Below are 19,800 nucleotides of genomic sequence, written 5' to 3'. Positions count from 1 at the left end.
AGTCGATAGACTGTTGGAAAATGATCACCAATGCATCCACTATTTCTAGGGCCACATCCTTAAGTACTGTGGGATGCAAACTATCAGGCCCTGAGGATTTATCGGCCTTCAATCCCATCAATTTCCCTAACACAATTTCCCGCTTTATAAGGATATCCTTCAGTCCCTCCTTCTCACTAGACCCTCGGTCCCCTAGTATTTCCGGAAGGTTATTTGTGTCTTCCTTCGTGAAAACAGAACCAAAGTATTTGTTTAACTGGTCTACCATTTCTTTGTTCCCCATTATAAATTCACCTGAATCTGACTGCAAGGGACCTACGTTTCACTGATCTTTTTCTCCTCACATACCTATAGAGGCTTTTGAAGACAGTTTTTATATTCCCAGCAAGCTTCCTCTCATATTCTATTTTCCCCTTCCTAATTAAACCTTTTGTCCGCTTCTGCTGTATTACAAAATTCTCCCAGTCCTCAGGTTTGCTGCTGTTTCTGGCCAATTTATATGCCTCTTCCTTGGAGTTACCACTATCCCTAATTTCCCTTGTTAGCCACGGTTGAGCCACCTTCCCCGTTTTATTTTTACTCCAGTCAGGGATGTACAATTGTTGAAGTTCATCCATGTGATCTATAATGTTTGCCATTGCCTATCCACCGTCAACCCTTTAAGTATCACTCGCCAGTGTATTCTAGCCAATTCACATCTCATACCATCGAAGTTACCTTTCCCCAAGTTCAGGAGCCTTGTCTCTGAATTAACTGTGTCACTCTCCATCTTAACAAAGAATTCTACTGTGGGTCACTCTTCCCCAAGAGGCCTCGCACAACAAGATTGTTAATTAGTCCTTTCTCATTACACATCAGCCAGTCTAGGATTGCCAGCCCTCTAGTTGGTTCCTCGACATATTGGTCCAGAAAACCATCCAGGAAATCCTCCTCCACCGCATTGCTACCAGTTTGGTTAGCCCAGTCAATATGTAGATTAAAAACGCCCATGATAACTGCTGTACCTTTATTACACACATCCCTAATTTCTTGTTTGATGCTGTCCCCATCCTCATTACTACTGTTTCGTGGTCTGTACACAACTCCCACTTGCGTTTTCTGCCCTTTGGTATTCCGTAGCTCCAAACATACAGATTCCACATCATCCAAGCTAATGTCCTTCCTTACTATTGCATTAATTTCCTCTTTAACCAGCAACGCCACCCCACCTCCTTTCCTTTCTGTCTATCCTTCCTGAATGTTGAATACCCCTGGATGTTAAGTTCCCAGCCTTGGTCACCCTGAAGCCATGTCTCCGTGATGCTAATTACATCATATCCGTTAACTGCTATCGGCGCAGTTAATTCGTCCACCTTATTCCGAATACTCCTCGCATTGAGGCACAGAGCCTTCTGGCTTGTCTTTTTAACACCTTTTGCCCCTTTAGGATTTTGCTGCAATGTGGCCCTTTTTGCTTTTTGCCTTGGGTTTCTCTGCCCTCCACTTCTACTTTTCTTCTTTCTATCTTTTGCTTCTGCCCCCATTCTACTTCCCTCTGTCTCCTGCATAGGTTCCCACCCCCTGCCATATTAGCTTAACCCCTCCCCAACAGCACTAGCAAACACTCTCCCTAGGACATTGGTTCTGGTCCTGCCCAGGTGCAGACCGTCCGGTTTGTACTGGTCCCACCTCCCCCAGAACCAGTTCCAATGTCCCAGGAATTTGAACCCCTCCCTTCTGCACCACTCCTCAAGCTACGTATTCATCTGAGCTATCCTGCGATTCCTACTCTGACTAGCACATGGCACTGGTAGCAATCCTGAGATTACAACTTTTGAGGTACTACTTTTTAATTTAGCTCCTAGTTCCCTAAATTTGTCTTGTAGGACCTCATCGCGTTTTTTACCTATTTCGTTGGTATCTATATGCACCACGATAACTGGCTGTTTACCCTCCCCCTTCAAAATGTCCTGCACCCACTCCGAGACATCCTTGACTCTTGCACCAGGGAGGCAACATACCATCCTGGAGTCTCAGTTGCGGCCGCAGAAACGTCTATCTATTCCCCTTACAATAGAATCTCCTATCACTATCACTCTCCCACTCTTTTTCCTGCCCTCCTGTGCAGCAGAGCCACCCACGGGTGCCATGGACTTGGCTGGTGCTGCTCTCCCCTGATGAATCATTCCCCTCAACAGTAGCCAAAGCGGTATCTGTTTTGCAGGGGGATGACTGCAGGGGCCCCCTGCATTATCTTCCTTCCACTGCTCTTCCTGTTGGTCACCCATCCCCTATCTGGCTGTGTAACCTTTACCTGCGTTAAGACCAACTCACTAAACGTGCTATTCACGTCATTCTCAGCATCGTGGATGCTCCAGAATGAATCCACCCACAACTCCAGTGCCGCAATGCGGTCTGTCAGGAGCTGCAGCCGGACACACTTCCTGCATATGTAGTCGTTAGGGACACTGGAAGCGTCCCTGACTTCCCACATAGTACAGGAGGAGCATAACACATGTCCGAGCTCTCCTGCCATGACTTAACCCCTAGATTAACTTAATTTGGCAAAAATAATGCTAAAGGTTACTTACTGATAAAGAAAAGAAAAAGAAAAACTACTCACTAATCACCAGCCAATCACTTACCCCCTTGGCTGTGATGTCACCTTTCGATTTCTTTATACTTCTTTTTTGCCTTCTCTCCCTGCTGCAGTTGCACCGGCTGGCCTCTCCAAACTTCCGGGACTCCCTGCTGTTGGGCCTTTATAGGCCGTTGGCTGCGCGAACTCCCGCCTCTCCGAACTCCCCGGGCTCCCTGCTGCTGAGCCTTTATAGGCCGCTGGCTGCTCGAACTCCCACCTCTCCGACTCCCCGGACTCCCAGCTGCTGGGCCTTTATAGGCCGCTGGCCGCTCGAACTCCCACCTCTCCGACTCCCCGGACTCCCTGCTGCTGGGCCTTTATTGGCCGCTGGCTGCTCGAACTCCCACCTCTCCAAACTCCCCGGACTCCCAACTGCAGGGCCCTTATAGGCCGCTAGCTGCTCAAACTCCCGCCTCTCCGACGACGCTCCCCAGACTCCCGACTGCTGGGCCTATATAGGTCGCTGGCTGCTCGAACTCCCGCCTGAAGACTTGCTTCCACTCCCAAAGTGAGTTCTCTGGTGGCTGAACAGTCCAATACGAGAGCCACTGACTCTGTCACAAGTGGGACAGACATTCGTCGAGGGAAGGGATGGGTGGGGCTGGTTTGCTGCGCGCTCCTCCTGCTGTCTGCGCTTGATCTCTTCACGCTCTTTGCGTTGAGACTCAAAGAACTCAACGCCCTCCCGGAGGCACTTTCTCCACCTCGGGGGGTCTTTGGCCAGGGTCTCCCAGGTGTCAGTGGTGATGCCGCACTTTACCAGGGAGGCTTTGAGGGTGTCCTTGTAACGCTTCCGCTGCCCACCTTTGGCTCATTTACCATGAAGGAGCTCCGCATAAAGTATTTGCTTAGGGAGTCTCGTATCTGGCATGCGAACTATATGGCCTGCCCAGTAAAGCTGATCGAGTGTGGTCAGTGCTTCAATACTGGAGATGTTAGCCTGGACGAGGACACTGATGTTGGTGGGCCTGTCCTCCCAGGGGATTTGCAGGATCTTGCGGAGACATCATTGGTGATATATCTCCAGCGACTTGAGGTGCCTTCTATACATCGTCCATGCCTCAGATCCATACACAAGGGCGGGTATTACTACCGCCCTGTAAACCCATGAGCTTGGTGGTAGATTTGAGGGCCTGGTCTTCAAACACTCTTTTCCTCAGGCGGCCGAAGACTGCACTGGTGCACTGGAGGCAGTGTTGAATCTCCGCATCAATGTCTGCCTTTGTTGATAAGAGGCTCCCGAGATATGGGAAATGGTCCACTTTGTCGAGGACCGCGCCGTGACTCTTGATGATTGGAGGGCAGTGCTGTGCGGCGGTGACAGGCTGGTGGGGGACCTTTGTCTTATGGATGTTAAGCGTAAGGCCTATGCTTTCATATGCCTCAGTGAATACATTGACTATATCCTGGAGTTCAGCCTCAGAATGTGCGCAGACGCAGGCGTCGTCCGCGTAATGCAGCTCAACAACAGAGGCTATAAAAGGCGACAACTGGGTTTGAGGTGCATCTCAAGATAGAGTTTTTGAGAAAGCTACTAATCTGCTTTGCTCTAACAAGCTGTTGGTGCATTATGATCCGTGTAAGCGTCTAGTATTGGCCTGTGATGCTTCGTCATATGGGAGTTGGTTGCGTGCTCCAACAAGCTAATGAGTCGGGAAAATTACAACCTGTTGCATATGCTTCAAAAAGTTTGTCAAAGGCGGAAAGAGCCTATAGCATGGTAGAGAAAGAAGCACTAGCCTGTGTGTATGGGGTTAAAAAGATGAATCGGTACCTGTTTGGTCTTCGGTTTGAACTGGAAACAGATCACAAGCCACTCATTTCATTGTTTTCGGAAAACAAAGGCATCGTCCCGCATCCAGAAGTGGGTGCTGACATTATCTGCCTATAATTATGTCATTCGCCATAGACCTGGCACTGAGAATTGTGCCGATGCATTGAGCCGTATGCCTTTGCCCACACCAGAGGTGGAAACGCCACAACCGGCAGACCTACTGTTAGTCATGGATGCTTTTGAAAGTGAAGGAACCCCTGTCACGGCCCAACAAGTTAAGACCTGGATCAGCCAGGACCCGGTATTATCGGTTGTGAAACATTATATCCTTAGTGGTGATTGGTCTGCCATACCCAAGCAAATGTGTGAGGAGACCAAACCTTACATCCGTCGCAAAGGTGACCTATCCATTCAATCAGATTGTATACTGTGGGGTAATCGTGTTGTTATGCCCAAGAAAGGCAGAGAGAAATTTGTACGTGATCTACATAGCATGCATCCCGGTATTGTCATGATGAAAGCCATTGCCAGGTCTCATATATGGTGGCCTGGAATTGACTCTGATCTGGAATCATGTGTGCATCAGTGCAACACTTGCATGCTGTTAAGTAAAGCACCAGCGGAATCACCGCTGAGTCTGTGGTCGTGGCCATCTAAACCATGATCCAGGATCCACATCATCTTTGCAGGTCCCTTCCTGGGAAAGATGTTCTTAGTTGTGGTGGATGCTTATTCCAAGTGGATATACTGTACAATCATGTCATCCAGCACATCCACAGCTACCATTGAGAGCCATCATGTCATTTTTGCTACACATGGTCTGCCTGACATCGTTGTAAGCGACAACGGATCTTGCTTCACCAGTATGGAGTTTCAAGCATTCCTGAAACTCAATGGTATCAAACATGTGAGGTCAGCACCATTCAAACCAGCATCCAATGGACAAGCAGAGCATGTGGTCCAAACCATCAAGCAGAGTATGAAACATGTAACTCAAGGTTCACTGCAAACTCGCTTGTCACGCATATTGCTTAGTTACAGGATAAGGTCCCATACACTTATCGGGGTCTCCCCTGCTGAACTATTGATGAAGAGAGATCTCAAGACCAGGCTCTCTCTTGTCCACCCTGACTTGAATAATTGTGTCGAATACAGACGTCAAAGTCAGCAAGGGTATCATGATCGTGGTACTGTGTCACGTGACATTTCTATCAATGATCCTGTGTATTGGATTATGGTCAAGGTCCCAAATGGATCGTCGGTACTGTTATGGTCAAGGAGGGTAACAGAGTGTTTATTGTTAAGCTCAAGAATGGGCAGACATGCAGGAAACATGTTGATCAGATAAAGCTGTGGCACACGGATGAACCGGAACAGTCTGAGGAAGACTCAATCAGTGACCAACCTACCTTCAGTCATCAGAGGACTCCGCTGTCATCAATCAATCTGGACTTTCAATCCCTGATGTGGTCATTGCCACTCCCATCAGATCAGCTACCCAGCTCCCAGTCATTACAGACTCAGAGCGCTCGCCCAAGGCTGGAGTTGAACCGAGACGTTCAACTCGGGAGCGGAAAGCCCCGGACCGTCTCAATTTGTAAAAAGACTGTTACTAATATCTAAAGGGGGATATTGTCATGTATGTATACTTGGGTTTACTAGCCACCAAGTGACACCACTGTATGAGATCATTAGGGTGTGCGCACGTGTGTGCAGCCCAGGTATAAAAGGCCAGCCACCTTGTAATGTAATCACTTTGGGCCCTAATAAAGTAGAGCCAGGTTTGTACCTGTTCGGAGTTTACAGTATTCAGTCTATTGAGTTATTGCATACACAACACTCTCATAGGCTTGATTTCCTTCAATGCCATAATTTAAAACTGTTGGATTCCTGGGCAGGACCTGAGTATATGAGTAACCTATAGCTGGAGCCATTTCAATCTGTTGTTTGGAAGATGCTCCGAAGTCTTCAGGATTTTTTTCCTCTCTCTTAATTTGGCTCCTGATTTTACTGGTGCTGCAGCAGGGTCTGGGCATTCCTGTCAACCATTCCCACTTGCTGCCAGAAATGAAGCAACACCATGAATATCTAACAGGCCAAGGTGGGGCTGAAGGGCCGACATCCCACCCAGATAAGGAAAAGCCAACCCTCGAAGTGGGAGAAGGTGGAGGCAGAGATTGCCACAATGGCAGTAGAGAGGGTACAGCTTCGCCATACCTACAATATTGACAAAGATTAGTTACATAGCTTCTCGTTCATGAAATCTCTGTTGGCGGAGTGACAAATATTGGCCAGGCCAACTCACCTCTGCTTCAAACAGTGTCATCAGGATCATTTATAGCCAAGCCCCCAACAGGCAAGATCTTAATTTAAAGTATTAGTTGAAATACAGTACAGCACTCCCTCAACACTACACTTAGAATATGGGCTCAATTATCTGGAGTGTGGCTTGAACCAATGACACTCTGATTCAGCGGCAACAGTGCTACCACTGAGCCAGGGCTGACACTTCAAAATTAAATTTATTTTTATTCGTTCCTGGGATGTGGGCATCGCTGGCAAGGCCAGCACTTATTGCCCATCCCTAATCGCCCTTGAGAAAGTGGTGGTGAGCTGCCTTCTTGAACTGCTGCAGTCCGTGTGGTGAGGGTGTTCCCGCAGTGCTGTTAGGGAGGGAGTTCTAAGATTTTAATCCAGTGACGATGAAGGAATGGCGATATATTTCCAAGTCAGGGTGGCGTGTGACTTGGAGGGGAACTTGGAGGTGGTGGTGTTCCCTTGCACTTGCTGCCCTTGTCCTTCTAGGTGGTAAAGTTTGAGAGTTTGGGAGGTGCTGTTGAAGAAGCCTTGCTGAGTTGCTGCAGTCCATCTCGTAGATGGTACACACTGCAGCCACGGTGCGCCAATGGAGGAGGGAGTAAATGTTCAAGGTGGTGGATGGGGTGCCAATCAAGCAGGCTGCTTTGTCCTGGATGCTGGAAAATTTCTTAACTGATGTTGGAGCTGCACTCATCCAGGCAAGTGGCGGGCCTTCCATCATACTGCTGACTTATGCCTTGTAGATAACAGACTTTGAGAAACCATTCACCAAAGAAAACCTAGGGCCCGAATTTGGTGAAGGCCTCCGCCCGCCCAAGTGCCGCCCAAAGGACCACCAATGGCCGCCGAGGTACCTGATGGGACTTTGAGCGGGGTTTTCATCAGAGAGGTCCCTCGAAGGATGGCGGGCGGCAAATAAGCGACTTATGCTGCCAATCTGGGCGGCAGCCGGCGGGACCTCTCATTCTCGGCAGCAAAGGCGTTTGCCGCCCAAGTGCCGCCGAGGATGGAGTCGGGCCCACGGAGGGTCGAAGAGCTGAAAAGCAATGGCATAAATAAACATTTTAAACCATCTGAAGACCTTCAGGGGACCCCATCCAGGTAAGTCCCTGTAAAGAAAAAAATTACAGAAAGTGTACTAACCTTTTTTTCAGCTCTTCCTACCTACCGTTAGGGACAGCCTCGAGCCCAAGTCCACCCCCGTTCTGCCACCGACTTCCACCGACTTCCCGCATCAATATTGCAGCTCGGCGGATGGGAAGTCAGTTGCGCCACTCGGCCGTCCGCTGACGACGGTGGGCACTTCCCGGAGGCTCTCCCCTCCCGCCCTCTCTCGCCCGCTCCAGCCCACGTCGAAAGCGGCACTGGGCGGTTCGACGAGAGGAATGTCGGCGGCAATCGGTGGCAGTGGGCGGTAAGTTCTTCAATTACGGGCTCCCAGTTTCTGACCTGCTCTTATAGCCGCAGTATTTATGTGGCTGGTCCAGTTAAGTGTCTGGTCAATGGTGATGCCCAGGATGTTGATGGTGGGGGATTCGATGATGGTAATGCTGTTGAATGTCATGAGGAGGTACTTAGACTTTCTCTTTTTAGAGATGGTCATTGCCTGCACTTGTGTGGCGCGAATGTAATTTGCCGTTTATCAGACCAAGCCTGAATATTGCCCAGGTCTTGCTGCATACGCACACAGACTGCTTCATTATCTGAGGAATTGTGAATGGAACTGTACATTGTGTAATCATCAGCGAATATCCCCACTTCTGACCTTTTATTGGAGGGAAGGTCATTGATGAAGCAGCTGAAGATGGTTGGGCCTAGAACTCCTGCAGCGATGGCCTGGGGTTGAGATGATTGTCTTCCAACAGCCACAACCATCTTCCTTTGTGCTAGGTATAACTCCAGCCAGTGGAGAGTTTTCCCCCTGATTCCCATTGACTTCAATTTTACTCGGGCTCCTTGGTGCCACACTCAGTCAAATGCTGTCTTAATATCAAGGGCAGTCACTCTCTCCTCACCTCTGTAATTCAGCTCTTTTTGTCCAAGGCTGTATTGAGGTCAGGAGCCAAGTGATCCTGATGGAATCAAACTGAGTATCGGTGAGCAGGTTATTGGTGAGTAAGTGCCGCTTGATAGCAGAGTCGACGACACCTTCCATCACTTTGTTGATGATTGAGTGCCGTAGGATCTCTAAAAACAGCAAGTTGAATTTATATAGTCTCTTTAATGTAGTAAAGCATCTCCAAGTGCTTCAACAGGAGCGTAATTAAACAAAAAATAACACCGAGCCAAAGGCGATATTAGGATGGTAACTAAAAGCTTGGTCAAAGAGGTAGATTTAAGGAGTATCTTAAAGAAGGAGAGATGGAGAGGCTGGGACATTTAGGGAGGCAATTTCACAATTAGGGCTAAGCCTGCTAAAGGCACATCCACCAGTGCTGGGGCGGAGGAAGTGGAGGATGCACAAGAAGCAGATGGAGAATAATGTGGGGAAGTGTGAGGTTATCCACTTTGGCAGAAAAAATAAAAAAGGAAATTATTATTTAAATGGAGATTACAAAATGCTGCAGTGCAGAGGGACCTTGTGCATTAAACACACAAACTTAGTCTGCAGGTACAGCAAGTAATCAGGAAGGCAAATGGAATGTTGGCCTTTATTGCAAGGGGGATAGGGTATAACAGCAGGGAAGTCCTGTTACAGCTGTACAGGGTATTGGTGAAGCCACACCTAGAGTACTGTGTACAGTTTTGAGCTCCTTATTTAAGGAGGGATATACTTGCATTGGAGGCGCTTCAGAGAAGGTTCACTAGGTTGATTCCTGAGATGAAGGGGTTGTCTTATGAAGAAAGGTCGAGCAGATTGGGCCTATACTCATTGGCGTTTAGATGAATGAGAGGTGATCTTATTGAAACATATAAAATATTGAGGGGGCTCGATAGAGTAGATGCAAAGAGGATGCTTCCACTCGTGGGGGAACCTAGAACTAGGGGGCATATTTTAAGAATAAGGCATCGCCCATTTAGAACTGAGATGAGGGGGAACTTCTTCTCTCAGAGGATTGTGAATCTGTGGAATTCTCTGCCTCAGAGAGCTGTGGAGGCTGGGTCATCGAATATATTTAAGGTGGAAATGGACAGATTTTTGAACGATAAGGAAGTAAAGGTTATGGGGAGCGGACAGGGAAGTGGAGATGAGCCCAAGATCAGATCAGCCATGATCGTATTAAATGGCGGATCAGGCTCGAGGGTACAAATAGCCTACTCATGCTCCTATTTCTTATGTTCTTATGTAAGCCAGAGTTGGAAGAACGCAGAGTTCTCAGAAGGTTGTAGGGCTGGAGGAGGTCACAGAGATAGCGAGGGCAAGGCCATGGAAGGATTTGAAAATGAGTACGAGAATTTTAAAATCGAGCCATTGCTGGACTGGGAGATAATGTAGGTCTGAGAGCACAGGGGTGATGGGTGAAAGGACTTGGTGTGAGTTAGGGTACATGGAGCTATCTACCTGTATATTATTATTACTTGAAAAAAAGTGCCAGACTCAGCATTACGTATTAGCAACAATAATCCTGCCTTAAGATTTTGATCTCAGTATAACTGATGCTTTTTATATTTCAGAAAAGATCAATCTGAGATTATGATTCAGAAGTTTGGACCATGTGGAAATCAACGTCATGAGAACTGATGAGGCTCCTCTCTTTCAGTCAAATTGATAATCATTATTGTCTGTTGTATTTACGAGCTGTTTATTCCTGAAAATGGAGACAATCAAATCATTTGACAGTTATGAGTGTTAAGTGTTATCTTTACAATTGTTAAATCGATTAAAAGGTTTTTGTATGTGAACCAAGATACTGTGACTATTTACTTCAACACTCTCAACACTAGCCATCTCAACAACAACAATATAGCACCTTTAACCTAGTTAAATGTTCCAAAGTGCTTCATAAGAGCACAGGGGTAAAGGGTGAATGGAATTAATGCGAGTTAAGATACGAGCAGCAGAGTTTTGGATGAGTTCAAGTTCAGAGAGGGTGGAAGATGGGAGGCCGGCCAAGAGAGCATTGGAATGGAAAAGTCTAGAGCTAACAGCAGCATGGATGAGGATTTCAGTAGCAGATGGGCTGAGGCAAGGATAGAGACAGGCAATATTATGGAAGTGGAAGTACGTGGTCTTAGTGATGGAGAGGATATGGGATCAGAAGCTCAGCTCATTCAATCACAATCCATTTATATAATTAAAAGTCCTGCAACCAGCATGCACCTGTCATGCCACATCTTTCAATGATGTCATACATTTGATATTGACTCAAAAATCAGGAGCTCTGCAAATTGAGCAGACTAAAAAAATCAATGGAGGGAGAATTGTGGTCGGAGGTTTCCTTTGTACGAACGCCTCCGACCCGAAAAAAATCTACAAGAATACCTGGTGGTCCCAGAGGAACGTAAAGGTTCCAGACAGAGGCCGAGATTTGCTGCGCATGGGAAGATGCCTTTCGCTTACGTACGTCTAAGCTGGAGTCACATGCACCTGGACCACCAACCACTATTCAGTATTCTCATTGATAAAAATGGGAGCTCTGTTTGTACGGACTCCCATTACTATCAATGAGAAAAACCCCTAAAACACCGAAACACCGCATAATAAATAAATAAAACACCTCACATATTTAAAATTAATTGAAATTAAATGTAATTAAGTGTTTTAGAAAAAAAAATGTTTTTGGAATTTTTTTTAATGTGTTTTAATAGTGCTAAAAATAAACTTACCTTAATGGACAGGACATTTAATATAAAAATGAGTGTTTAAATTTAATTTTTATATGTTTTAAAACTCTTACACTAGTAAAAGTAAGCTATGCGCCTGCTTTTACCAGGTGTAAAGTTTGAAGGACATTCACTGGGCATGAGTTGGGCAAATAACCAATCTCTCCCACGCAGATGTCCGTCTCCCGGAGGATCTCTCGACAGAAATCTTGACAGATCGGAAAAGCCAGTTTTTGACGCATGCGCATCGCGTCCCGAAAACCAGATTTTGCGAGGCCTCGCTGGGTCCGTGCGCACTTCGTACGGACCCGGGAAGGCAGGAATTTTCGGCCCAATGCGTATAGAGGAAGCCCCATTGGGTTGAAGCAAGCCCATGTTGGAATTATTCCTCATTCAAAAAAAATGGATGCAGAGCAAAAGACGGAGATATTACGAGGGTGACCAAAAGCTTGGTCAAGCAGGTAGGTGTTAAGGAGGTGAGAAAGGAGGAGAGGCAGAGGTGTGTAGAAAGGGAATTCCAAATTATGGGGCCTAGATGGCTGAAGGCACAGTCGCCAAAAATAGAGTGAAGGGAAGAAGGATGCACATGACCCAGGGACAGAGAAACAAAGAGTTCCGTATTGAAGGTCTGGAGAAGGTTACAGAGATAGGGAGGGGTGAGGCCTTGAAGAGATTAAATCACAAGGATGAGAATTTTAAATTTGAGGCACTGTGGGACTAGGATTCAATGTAGATCAGCAAGGATGGTATGATGGGTGTGCAGGATTTGGTGCGGAATCTGGCAGCAGAGGTTTGCATGATCTGAAGTTTATTAAGGGTGGAGGATGGGAGATATGTAAAGTGTAGAAAATTTGCCAGCTTGCATTAGTATGATTCGGTATACAACACATTTATATAGTGCCTTTCACTTAGGAAAACATCCCAAGGGGCTTTACAGGAGCAGTATTAAACAAATGTTGACATCGAGCTACACAGGAAATATTAGGACTGATGATCAGAAGCTTGGTCAAAGAGGTAGGTTTTAGGAGTTAGAGAGGCAGAGGTAGAGAGGCGGAGAGGTTTAGGGAGGGAATTCCAGAGCTTGGGGCCTAGGCAACTGAAGGCACGGCTGCTACTGGTGGAACAATTAAAATCGAGGATGCGCAGGAGGCCAGAATTGGAGGAGCGCAGAAGGGCTGTAGGGCTGGAAGACATTACAGAGATAGAGAGGGGGAGATCATGGAGGGATTTGAAAACAAGGATGAGAATATTAAAATCAATGCGTGGCCAGACCACAAGACAATGTAGGTCAATGAGCACAGGGGTGATGGGTGAACGGGACTTGGCACAAGGAAAGCTAGCGACAGCAGAGTTTTGGATGTGTTCAAGTTTACAGAGGTTGGAAGATGGGAGTCCGGCCAGGGAAGCATTGAATAGCGTTGAAAAATATGTCTTCTCCTGCAGTCTCTTTGTCGGGCCAGAAGAGACTAGTGGGGGAAGGTAGAGCAGGTTCAGAGACCCGAGGTGAGTGGGTAAGATAGAGCAGATTTAGAGACTGGTGAGGTGAGAGAGAAGGAAGGCCAAGGATGAGGAGGCCCAAGAAATCCTTGTGGAGCATGGGGACCCTTGGGGGCCGAAATTTCCCCCCCTCTTTAAGGTCCATTGCCACCTCTTAGAGGCAGTAATGTGGCAGTAAGGCTTTTCCGACCGGGGAAGACAAATTTAGTGAAGACAAATGTAGGTCCCTTGCAATCAGAATCAGGTGAATTTATAATGGGAAACAAAGAAATGGCAGACCAACTGAATAAATACTTTGGTTCTGTCTTCCCTAAGGAAGACACAAATAACCTTCTGGAAATACCAGGGGACCGAGGGTCTAGCGAGAAGGTGGAACGAAAGGAAATCCTTATTAGTCAGGAAATTGTGTTGGGGAAATTGATGGAATTGAAGGCCGATAAATCCCCAGGGCCTGATAGTCTGCATCCCAGAGTACTTAAGGAAGTGGCCCTAGAAATAGTGGATGCATTGGTGGTCATTTTCCAACATTCTATAGACTATGGATCAGTTCCTATGGACTGGAGGGTAGCTAATGCAACACCACTTTTTAAAAAAGGAGGGAGAGAGAAAACAGGGAATTATAGATCGGTTAGCTTGACATCGGTAGTGGGGAAAATGTTGGAATCAATTATTAAAGATGTAACCGCAGCACATTTGGAAAGCAGTGACAGGATCGGTCCAAGTCAGCATGGATTTATGAAAGGGAAATCATGCTTGACAAATCTTCTGGAATTTTTTGAGGATGTAACTAGTAGAGTGGACAAGGGAGAACCAGTGGATGTGGTGTATTTGGACTTTCAAAAGGCTTTTGACAAGGTCCCACACAAGAGATTAGTGTGCAAAATTAAAGCATATGGTATTGGGGGTAATATATTGACGTGGATAGAGAACTGGTTGGCAGACAGGAAGCAAAGAGTAGGCATAAAAGGGTCCTTTTCAGAATGGCAGGCAGTGACTAGTGGGGTACCGCAGGGTTCAGTGCTGGGATCCCAGCTATTTCCAATATACATTAATGATTTAACGAAGGAATTGAATGTAATATTTCCAAGTTTGCAGATGACACTAAGCTGGATGGCAGTGTGTGCTGTGAGGAGGATGCTAAGAGGCTGCAGGGTGACTTGGACAGGTCAGGTTAGGTGAATGGACAAATGCATGACAGATGCAGTATAATGTGGATAAATGTGAGGTTATCCACTTTGGTGGCAAAAACAGGAAGGCAGAATATTATCTGAATGGTGACAGATTAGGAAAAGGGGAGGTGCAACAAGACCTGGGTGTCATGGTACATCAGCCATTGAAAGTTGGCATGCAGGTACAGCAGGCGGTGAAGAAGGCAAATGGCATGTTGGCCTTCATAGCTAGGGGATTTGAGTATAGGAGCAGGGAGGTCTTACTGCAGTTGTACAGGGCCTTGGTGAGGCCTCACCTGGAATACTGTGTTCAGTTTTGGTCTCCTAATCTGAGGAAGGACGTTCTTGCTATTGAGGGAGTGCAGCGAATGTTCACCAGATTGGTTCTCGGGATGGCAGGAATGACATATGAAGAAAGACTGGATTGACTAGGCTTATATTCACTGGAATTTAGAAGAATGAGAGGGGATCTCATAGAAACATATAAAATTCTGACGGGACTGGACAGGTTAGATACAAGAAGAATGTTCCCGATGTTGGGCGAGTCCAGAACCAGGGATCACAGTCTAAGGATAAGGGGTAAGCCATTTAGGACTGAGATGAGGAGAAACTTCTTCACCCAGAGAATGGTGAACCTGTGGAATTCTCTACCACAGAAAGTTGTTGAGGCCAGTTCATTAGATATATTTAAAAGGGAGTTCGATGTGGCCCTTACGGCTAAAAGGATCGAAGTACTCCTGAACCTATTTTCTATGTTTCTATGTCTATGTTTCTATGGTCTGACCCATCCAAAATTGCCCCACCGGAGGCGGCAGAAACAAGTTTTTGCGGCGGGAAGCTGCCAGTGGCTGGGCAGCGCGTCCGCCCTAAAAGTACTCGCCTGAGTGGGTGTCCATATTTGTCATTGTCTGCTGTATGCTGCACAACCTTGCCATCATGAGGGCACAGCTGCCACACCTCAGGAGAAGGTGGAGGACCAGCAACAGCAGGAGAATGAGGAGGAGCAGAAGCAGCAACAGCCATGATGGAGGAGGCAGCGACTCCATTGCGACCCTGCAAGGGAGGTCCACAACGGTCTCTTCAGAGCTTGTTTCTACTGATTTCCATCCCACTTCCCGGACGTCCCCATCACCACATCAATTTGCCTTTCCATGCCAAAGCCCCAAGACTGAAATGAGAGACAACAGCAAACAAACATTCCAATCAACATTTACCAAACAACAATAAAATGTTTAACTGTATTTATTCATCACCCTGTGCATTTCCTTAGATTCCCTCTTTCGTTGACCTATTCTAATACTGCTCCATGTGGTTACAGCATGGCTGGTGGAAGGCTGCTGTGTGCCAGGGCCAGACTACAGATGGCCTTGCAGGACGCCCTCGACCAGCTCTGGGCCTGAAAGACCCGGCTGTAAACTGCACCATCTGCAGTCTGGGCTGGCTGGGTGACAGGCAACAACAAGTGCAATGGCGGACTGGCAGTGGTGGGATCAGGAATGCTATCATCCTGAGAGAAAACAACAGGTTCCTGCTTGACTGGCCCACTGCCGCTCCACCGGGGCAGCACCTCAGCATCCCTGACAATCTGCTGGAGCACAGATCGCTGGGCCGCTGCGACACCATGAGATCCTCGGTCGACTGTGGTGTACCCAGCGGTGATGGCAGCAGTCAGAGCTTGCGTGGCATCAAACTGTGACTGCACGAGAGCAACCATTGACTCCATTACAGCACCAAGTCGTTGCGTTGATTCCGCCTGTGCGGCAATGGAAGCTGCCATATCGCCCATGACACGCGTCATGAGGTCTGGATCCACACGGTCTCTGAGAATCCACTATCATCTGCACACTGGCAATCATGGTCTCCGTGGTGTGCACAGAGCTGTGTATAATGCGGGAGGTGGACTCCTCCATGCTCTTTGCCATTTCCGACAGGCTCTTGGTTATCCTTGCCATTGCACCTATCATGTCGGAATGCATGGCCAGCATCCTTTGTGTGAACGCCTCCCCGTCGGTGTCCTGCGCACCAGAACTCAAGTGGGAACTTGCCCTCCGGGGAGATGGCTCCCGAGGTTCTCTTTCCCCTTGACCATGCTGCAGCCTGCTAGGCCCTAGTGCATCACCCAGTGCAGATGTTTAAGGACCGCCTAGCGCCAGTGTCTGAGCTGGTGCCGGAGAAAAGCAGTGGCTCCTACTCCTCATCATCGCCCCCATCATAGAAATTTACAGCACGGTAGGGGGCCATTTCGGCCCATGATGTCCGCGCCGGCTGACGAAGAGCTATCCAGCCTAATCCCAGCTCTTGGATGTGCACTTGAAGTGCACCAAGTGCTTTGTAAATGTGGTGAGGGTTTCTGCCTCTACCACCCTTTCAGGCAGTGAGTTGCAGACTTCCAGCACCCTCTGGGTGAAACTATTTCCCCTCAAATCCCCTCGAAACCAATTACTTTAAATCTATGCCCACTGGTTATTGACCCCTCTGCTAAGGGAAATAGGTCCTTTCTATCCACTCTATCTAGGCCCCTCATAATTTTATACACCTCAATAAGGTCTCCCCTCAGCCTCCTCTGTTCCAAAGAAAACAAACCCAGCCTATCCAATCTTTCCTCACAGCTAAAATGTTCCAATCCAGGCAACATCCTCGTAAATCTCCTCTGTACCCTCTCCAGTGCAATCACATCTTTCCTGCAATGTGGTGACCAGAACTGCATGCACTACTCCAGCTGTGGCTTAACCAGTGTTTTACAGTTCAAGCATAACCTCCCTGCTCTTATATTCTATGCCTCGGCTAATAAAGGCAAGTATTCCGTATGCCTTCTTAACCACTTTGTCCACCTGTCCTGCTACCTTCAGGGATCTGTGGATATACACTCCAAGGTCTCTACATTCCAAAAGTACTTTATTGGCTGCAAAGCGCTTTGAGATGTCCGGTGGTCATTAAATGCTATATAAATGCAAGTCTTTCTTTCTTTTCCCCTTGTTCCTTAGCACCTCAGTGTCCTACCATTTAATGTATATTCCCTTGCCTTGATTGCCCTTCCCAAATGTATTAACTCACTTCTTCAGATTGAATCCCATTTGCCACCGTTCTGTCCACTTGACCAGTCCATTGATATCTTCCTGCAGTCTACAACTTTCTTCTTCATCAACCACAGTCAATTTTTGTATTGTCTGAAAACTTCTTAATCATACCCCCTACATTTAAGTTTATATCATTGAGATATGCACTGTATGCTTAATAAATCTATGAATGCTTAACCTCAATGTTCCAAGAACCTTACTGATTTTGAGGATTTGATTGAGCATCGAATCATAAATAAAAACTGTGGTGTCTCTGCACTGTACTATAAAGTCACACGAGGCATATATTGCAGACAAGGTCACTACATGACCTGCACCTTTATTCCTCAGGACAAAGGAGTGCTGAGCCTGCGTGGAACCTCTCTAAGTACCTGGCTGACCAGGTGAGGAGTGTCTCCCACAAGGTCACCCCCTGTGGTCAAGGTGTGTATTTTACAGTTGTATACAGTGTACAGTGTTGTTACATATTGATTACAGTTATGTGAAGGTTACAAACATGACATCACCTCCCCCCTAATGTCTTTGGGTCAAAGATTGAGTCTTTCAGGCGGTCGACGCTCTCTCGTGGAGCGCCGCAGTTGTGGCTCTGGTGGTTGAGCCGTGGCATGCGTCTTTGTCACCTGAGTTGGTTCCGGCTCATCCAGGCTGGCCGCAGGGACTGTGCATGCTGGTGAATGTCCTTGTTGCTCGTTCACTGGCAGTGGTGTGGTTGACATTCCATGGTCTTCTTCAGGTTCCTCAGTGTCCATACTGAACTTTTTCTTTACCTGGTCCAGATGTTTGCGGCATATCTGCCCATTGTTTAGTCTGACTACTATGACCCTATTCCCCTCTTTGCCTATTACAGTGCCCTCAAGCCACTTGGGTCCCAATGCGTGATTGAGAACGAATACAGGGTCATTGATTTCTATGCATCTCCCCACTGAGTTACAATCATGGCACTCGAATTGGGACTGGCGCTTGCCCTCAACAATGTCCGACAGAGCAGGATGAATGAGGGACAGTCGCATTTTAAGCATGCGTTTCATGAGTAGCTCCGCGGGCGGGACTCCCGTGAGCGAATGCGGGCAGGACTTATAGGCCAGCAGGAGGCGCGATAGCCGGTACTGAAGAGAGGGTCCTTGAATCCGGTGCATACCTGGTTTTATGATTTGGACCGTACATTCCGCCTGGCCATTGGAAGCCGGCTTGAACGGCGTTGCCCTGATGTGTTTGATACCATTACCTGACATAAACTCCTGGAATTCATAGCTCGTAAAAAACGGGCCATTGTCACTAACTAGGATGTCTGGTAAGCCGTGAGTCGCAAATACCGTGCGCAGACTCTCCACAGTAGTGGATGTCGTGCACGAATTCAATATGATGCATACTCGAAATGGATCGAGTGCATCGACAACAATCAGGAACATTTTTCCCATAAACGGGCCCGCGTAGTCTACGTGAATGCGTGACCATGGCTTGGTGGCCCAGGGCCATGGGCTGAGGAGGACCACCCTAGGGGCATTTCGCAGCTGAGCACACGTCGTTCCAGGTCTGAGTCGATTCCCGACCACCATACATGGGCAATGGCCTTCATTAACACGGTGCCTGGGTGCTCGTTGTGGAGTTCCCTGATGAATACTTCCCTTCCTTTCTGGGGGCATGACTACCCGGCTGCCCCCTAGTAGGCAGTCGGCTTGGATGGAGAGCTCATCCATCCATCTGTGAAATGGTCTGACCTCCTCCGGGCACGCTCCGTGTGCAGGCGCCCAATCCCCAGTCGGGACACATTTCTTTATCAGTGATAGGAGGGATCTCTGTTGGTCCAGATTTTGATCTGGCGGGCTGTGATGGGGGAGCCTGTGGTGTCGAAAGCCTCAAAGCCATGACCATCTCTGCGCTTTGCTCTGACGCCCCCTCAGTGGTCGCCAGTGGGAGCCTGCTGAGCGCATCAGCGCAATTTTTGGTGCCTGGCCGGTGCCGTATGGTGTAATGATACGCAGCCAGCATGAGAGCCCATCGCTGTATGCTAGCTGATGCATTGGCATTGACAACCTTGCTGTCGCACAACAGGAATGTTAACGGCTTGTGGTCCGTTTCTAACTCGAACCTTCTGCCAAAAAGGTACTGGTGCATCTTTTTTACCCCATAGACACATGCGAGTGCTTCCTTTTCAACCATCCCATATTCCCGTTCTGCCTGGGAGAGCGACCTGGAGGCATAACCCACAGGTTGAAGTTGGCCCTCATCATTACTCTGCTGCAACACACACCCAACCCCATAGGATGATGCATCCCACATTAAAACCAGTTTCATACAGGGGTTGTACAAGGTCAACAGCTTATTAGAACAAAGCAGGTTCCACGCCTGATTGAAAGCCCATTCTTGACAGTCCCCCCAAAACCATTCGCAACCCTTATGCAAGAGCACGTGTAGTGGCTCCAACAATGTACTTAAACTACTTCGGGAACTTTCTGCCGAACTTAAGAGTCCCAGGAATGACCGCAACTCCGATGTGTTGCCGGGCCGGGGCGCACGACGGATCGCCTCCGTTTTGGATTCGGTAGGCCAGATCCCGTCTGCGGCAACCCTCCTGCCCAA

General features: G+C 47.8%; 1 protein-coding gene across 1 annotated transcript in view; it reads left to right on the top strand.

Moving 5' to 3' along the window:
- LOC139280277 (trypsin inhibitor ClTI-1-like) overlaps positions 1-10,556 on the top strand; it is a 62,316-nt gene extending 51,760 nt beyond the window's left edge. The window contains exon 4 of the mRNA XM_070899978.1: positions 10,329-10,556. Within this exon, the coding sequence (XP_070756079.1) occupies positions 10,329-10,395 (67 nt within the window). The 3' untranslated portion in view covers positions 10,396-10,556. The remainder of the gene's footprint in view (positions 1-10,328) is intronic.
- Positions 10,557-19,800: the final 9,244 nt, after the last annotated feature.

This window comes from Pristiophorus japonicus, chromosome 1, assembly GCF_044704955.1.
Source record: "Pristiophorus japonicus isolate sPriJap1 chromosome 1, sPriJap1.hap1, whole genome shotgun sequence".
Taxonomy (NCBI): domain Eukaryota; kingdom Metazoa; phylum Chordata; class Chondrichthyes; family Pristiophoridae; genus Pristiophorus; species Pristiophorus japonicus.
Note: the sequence above shows the minus strand (reverse complement) of the source record. Positions and strands in the feature narration are given on the sequence as shown.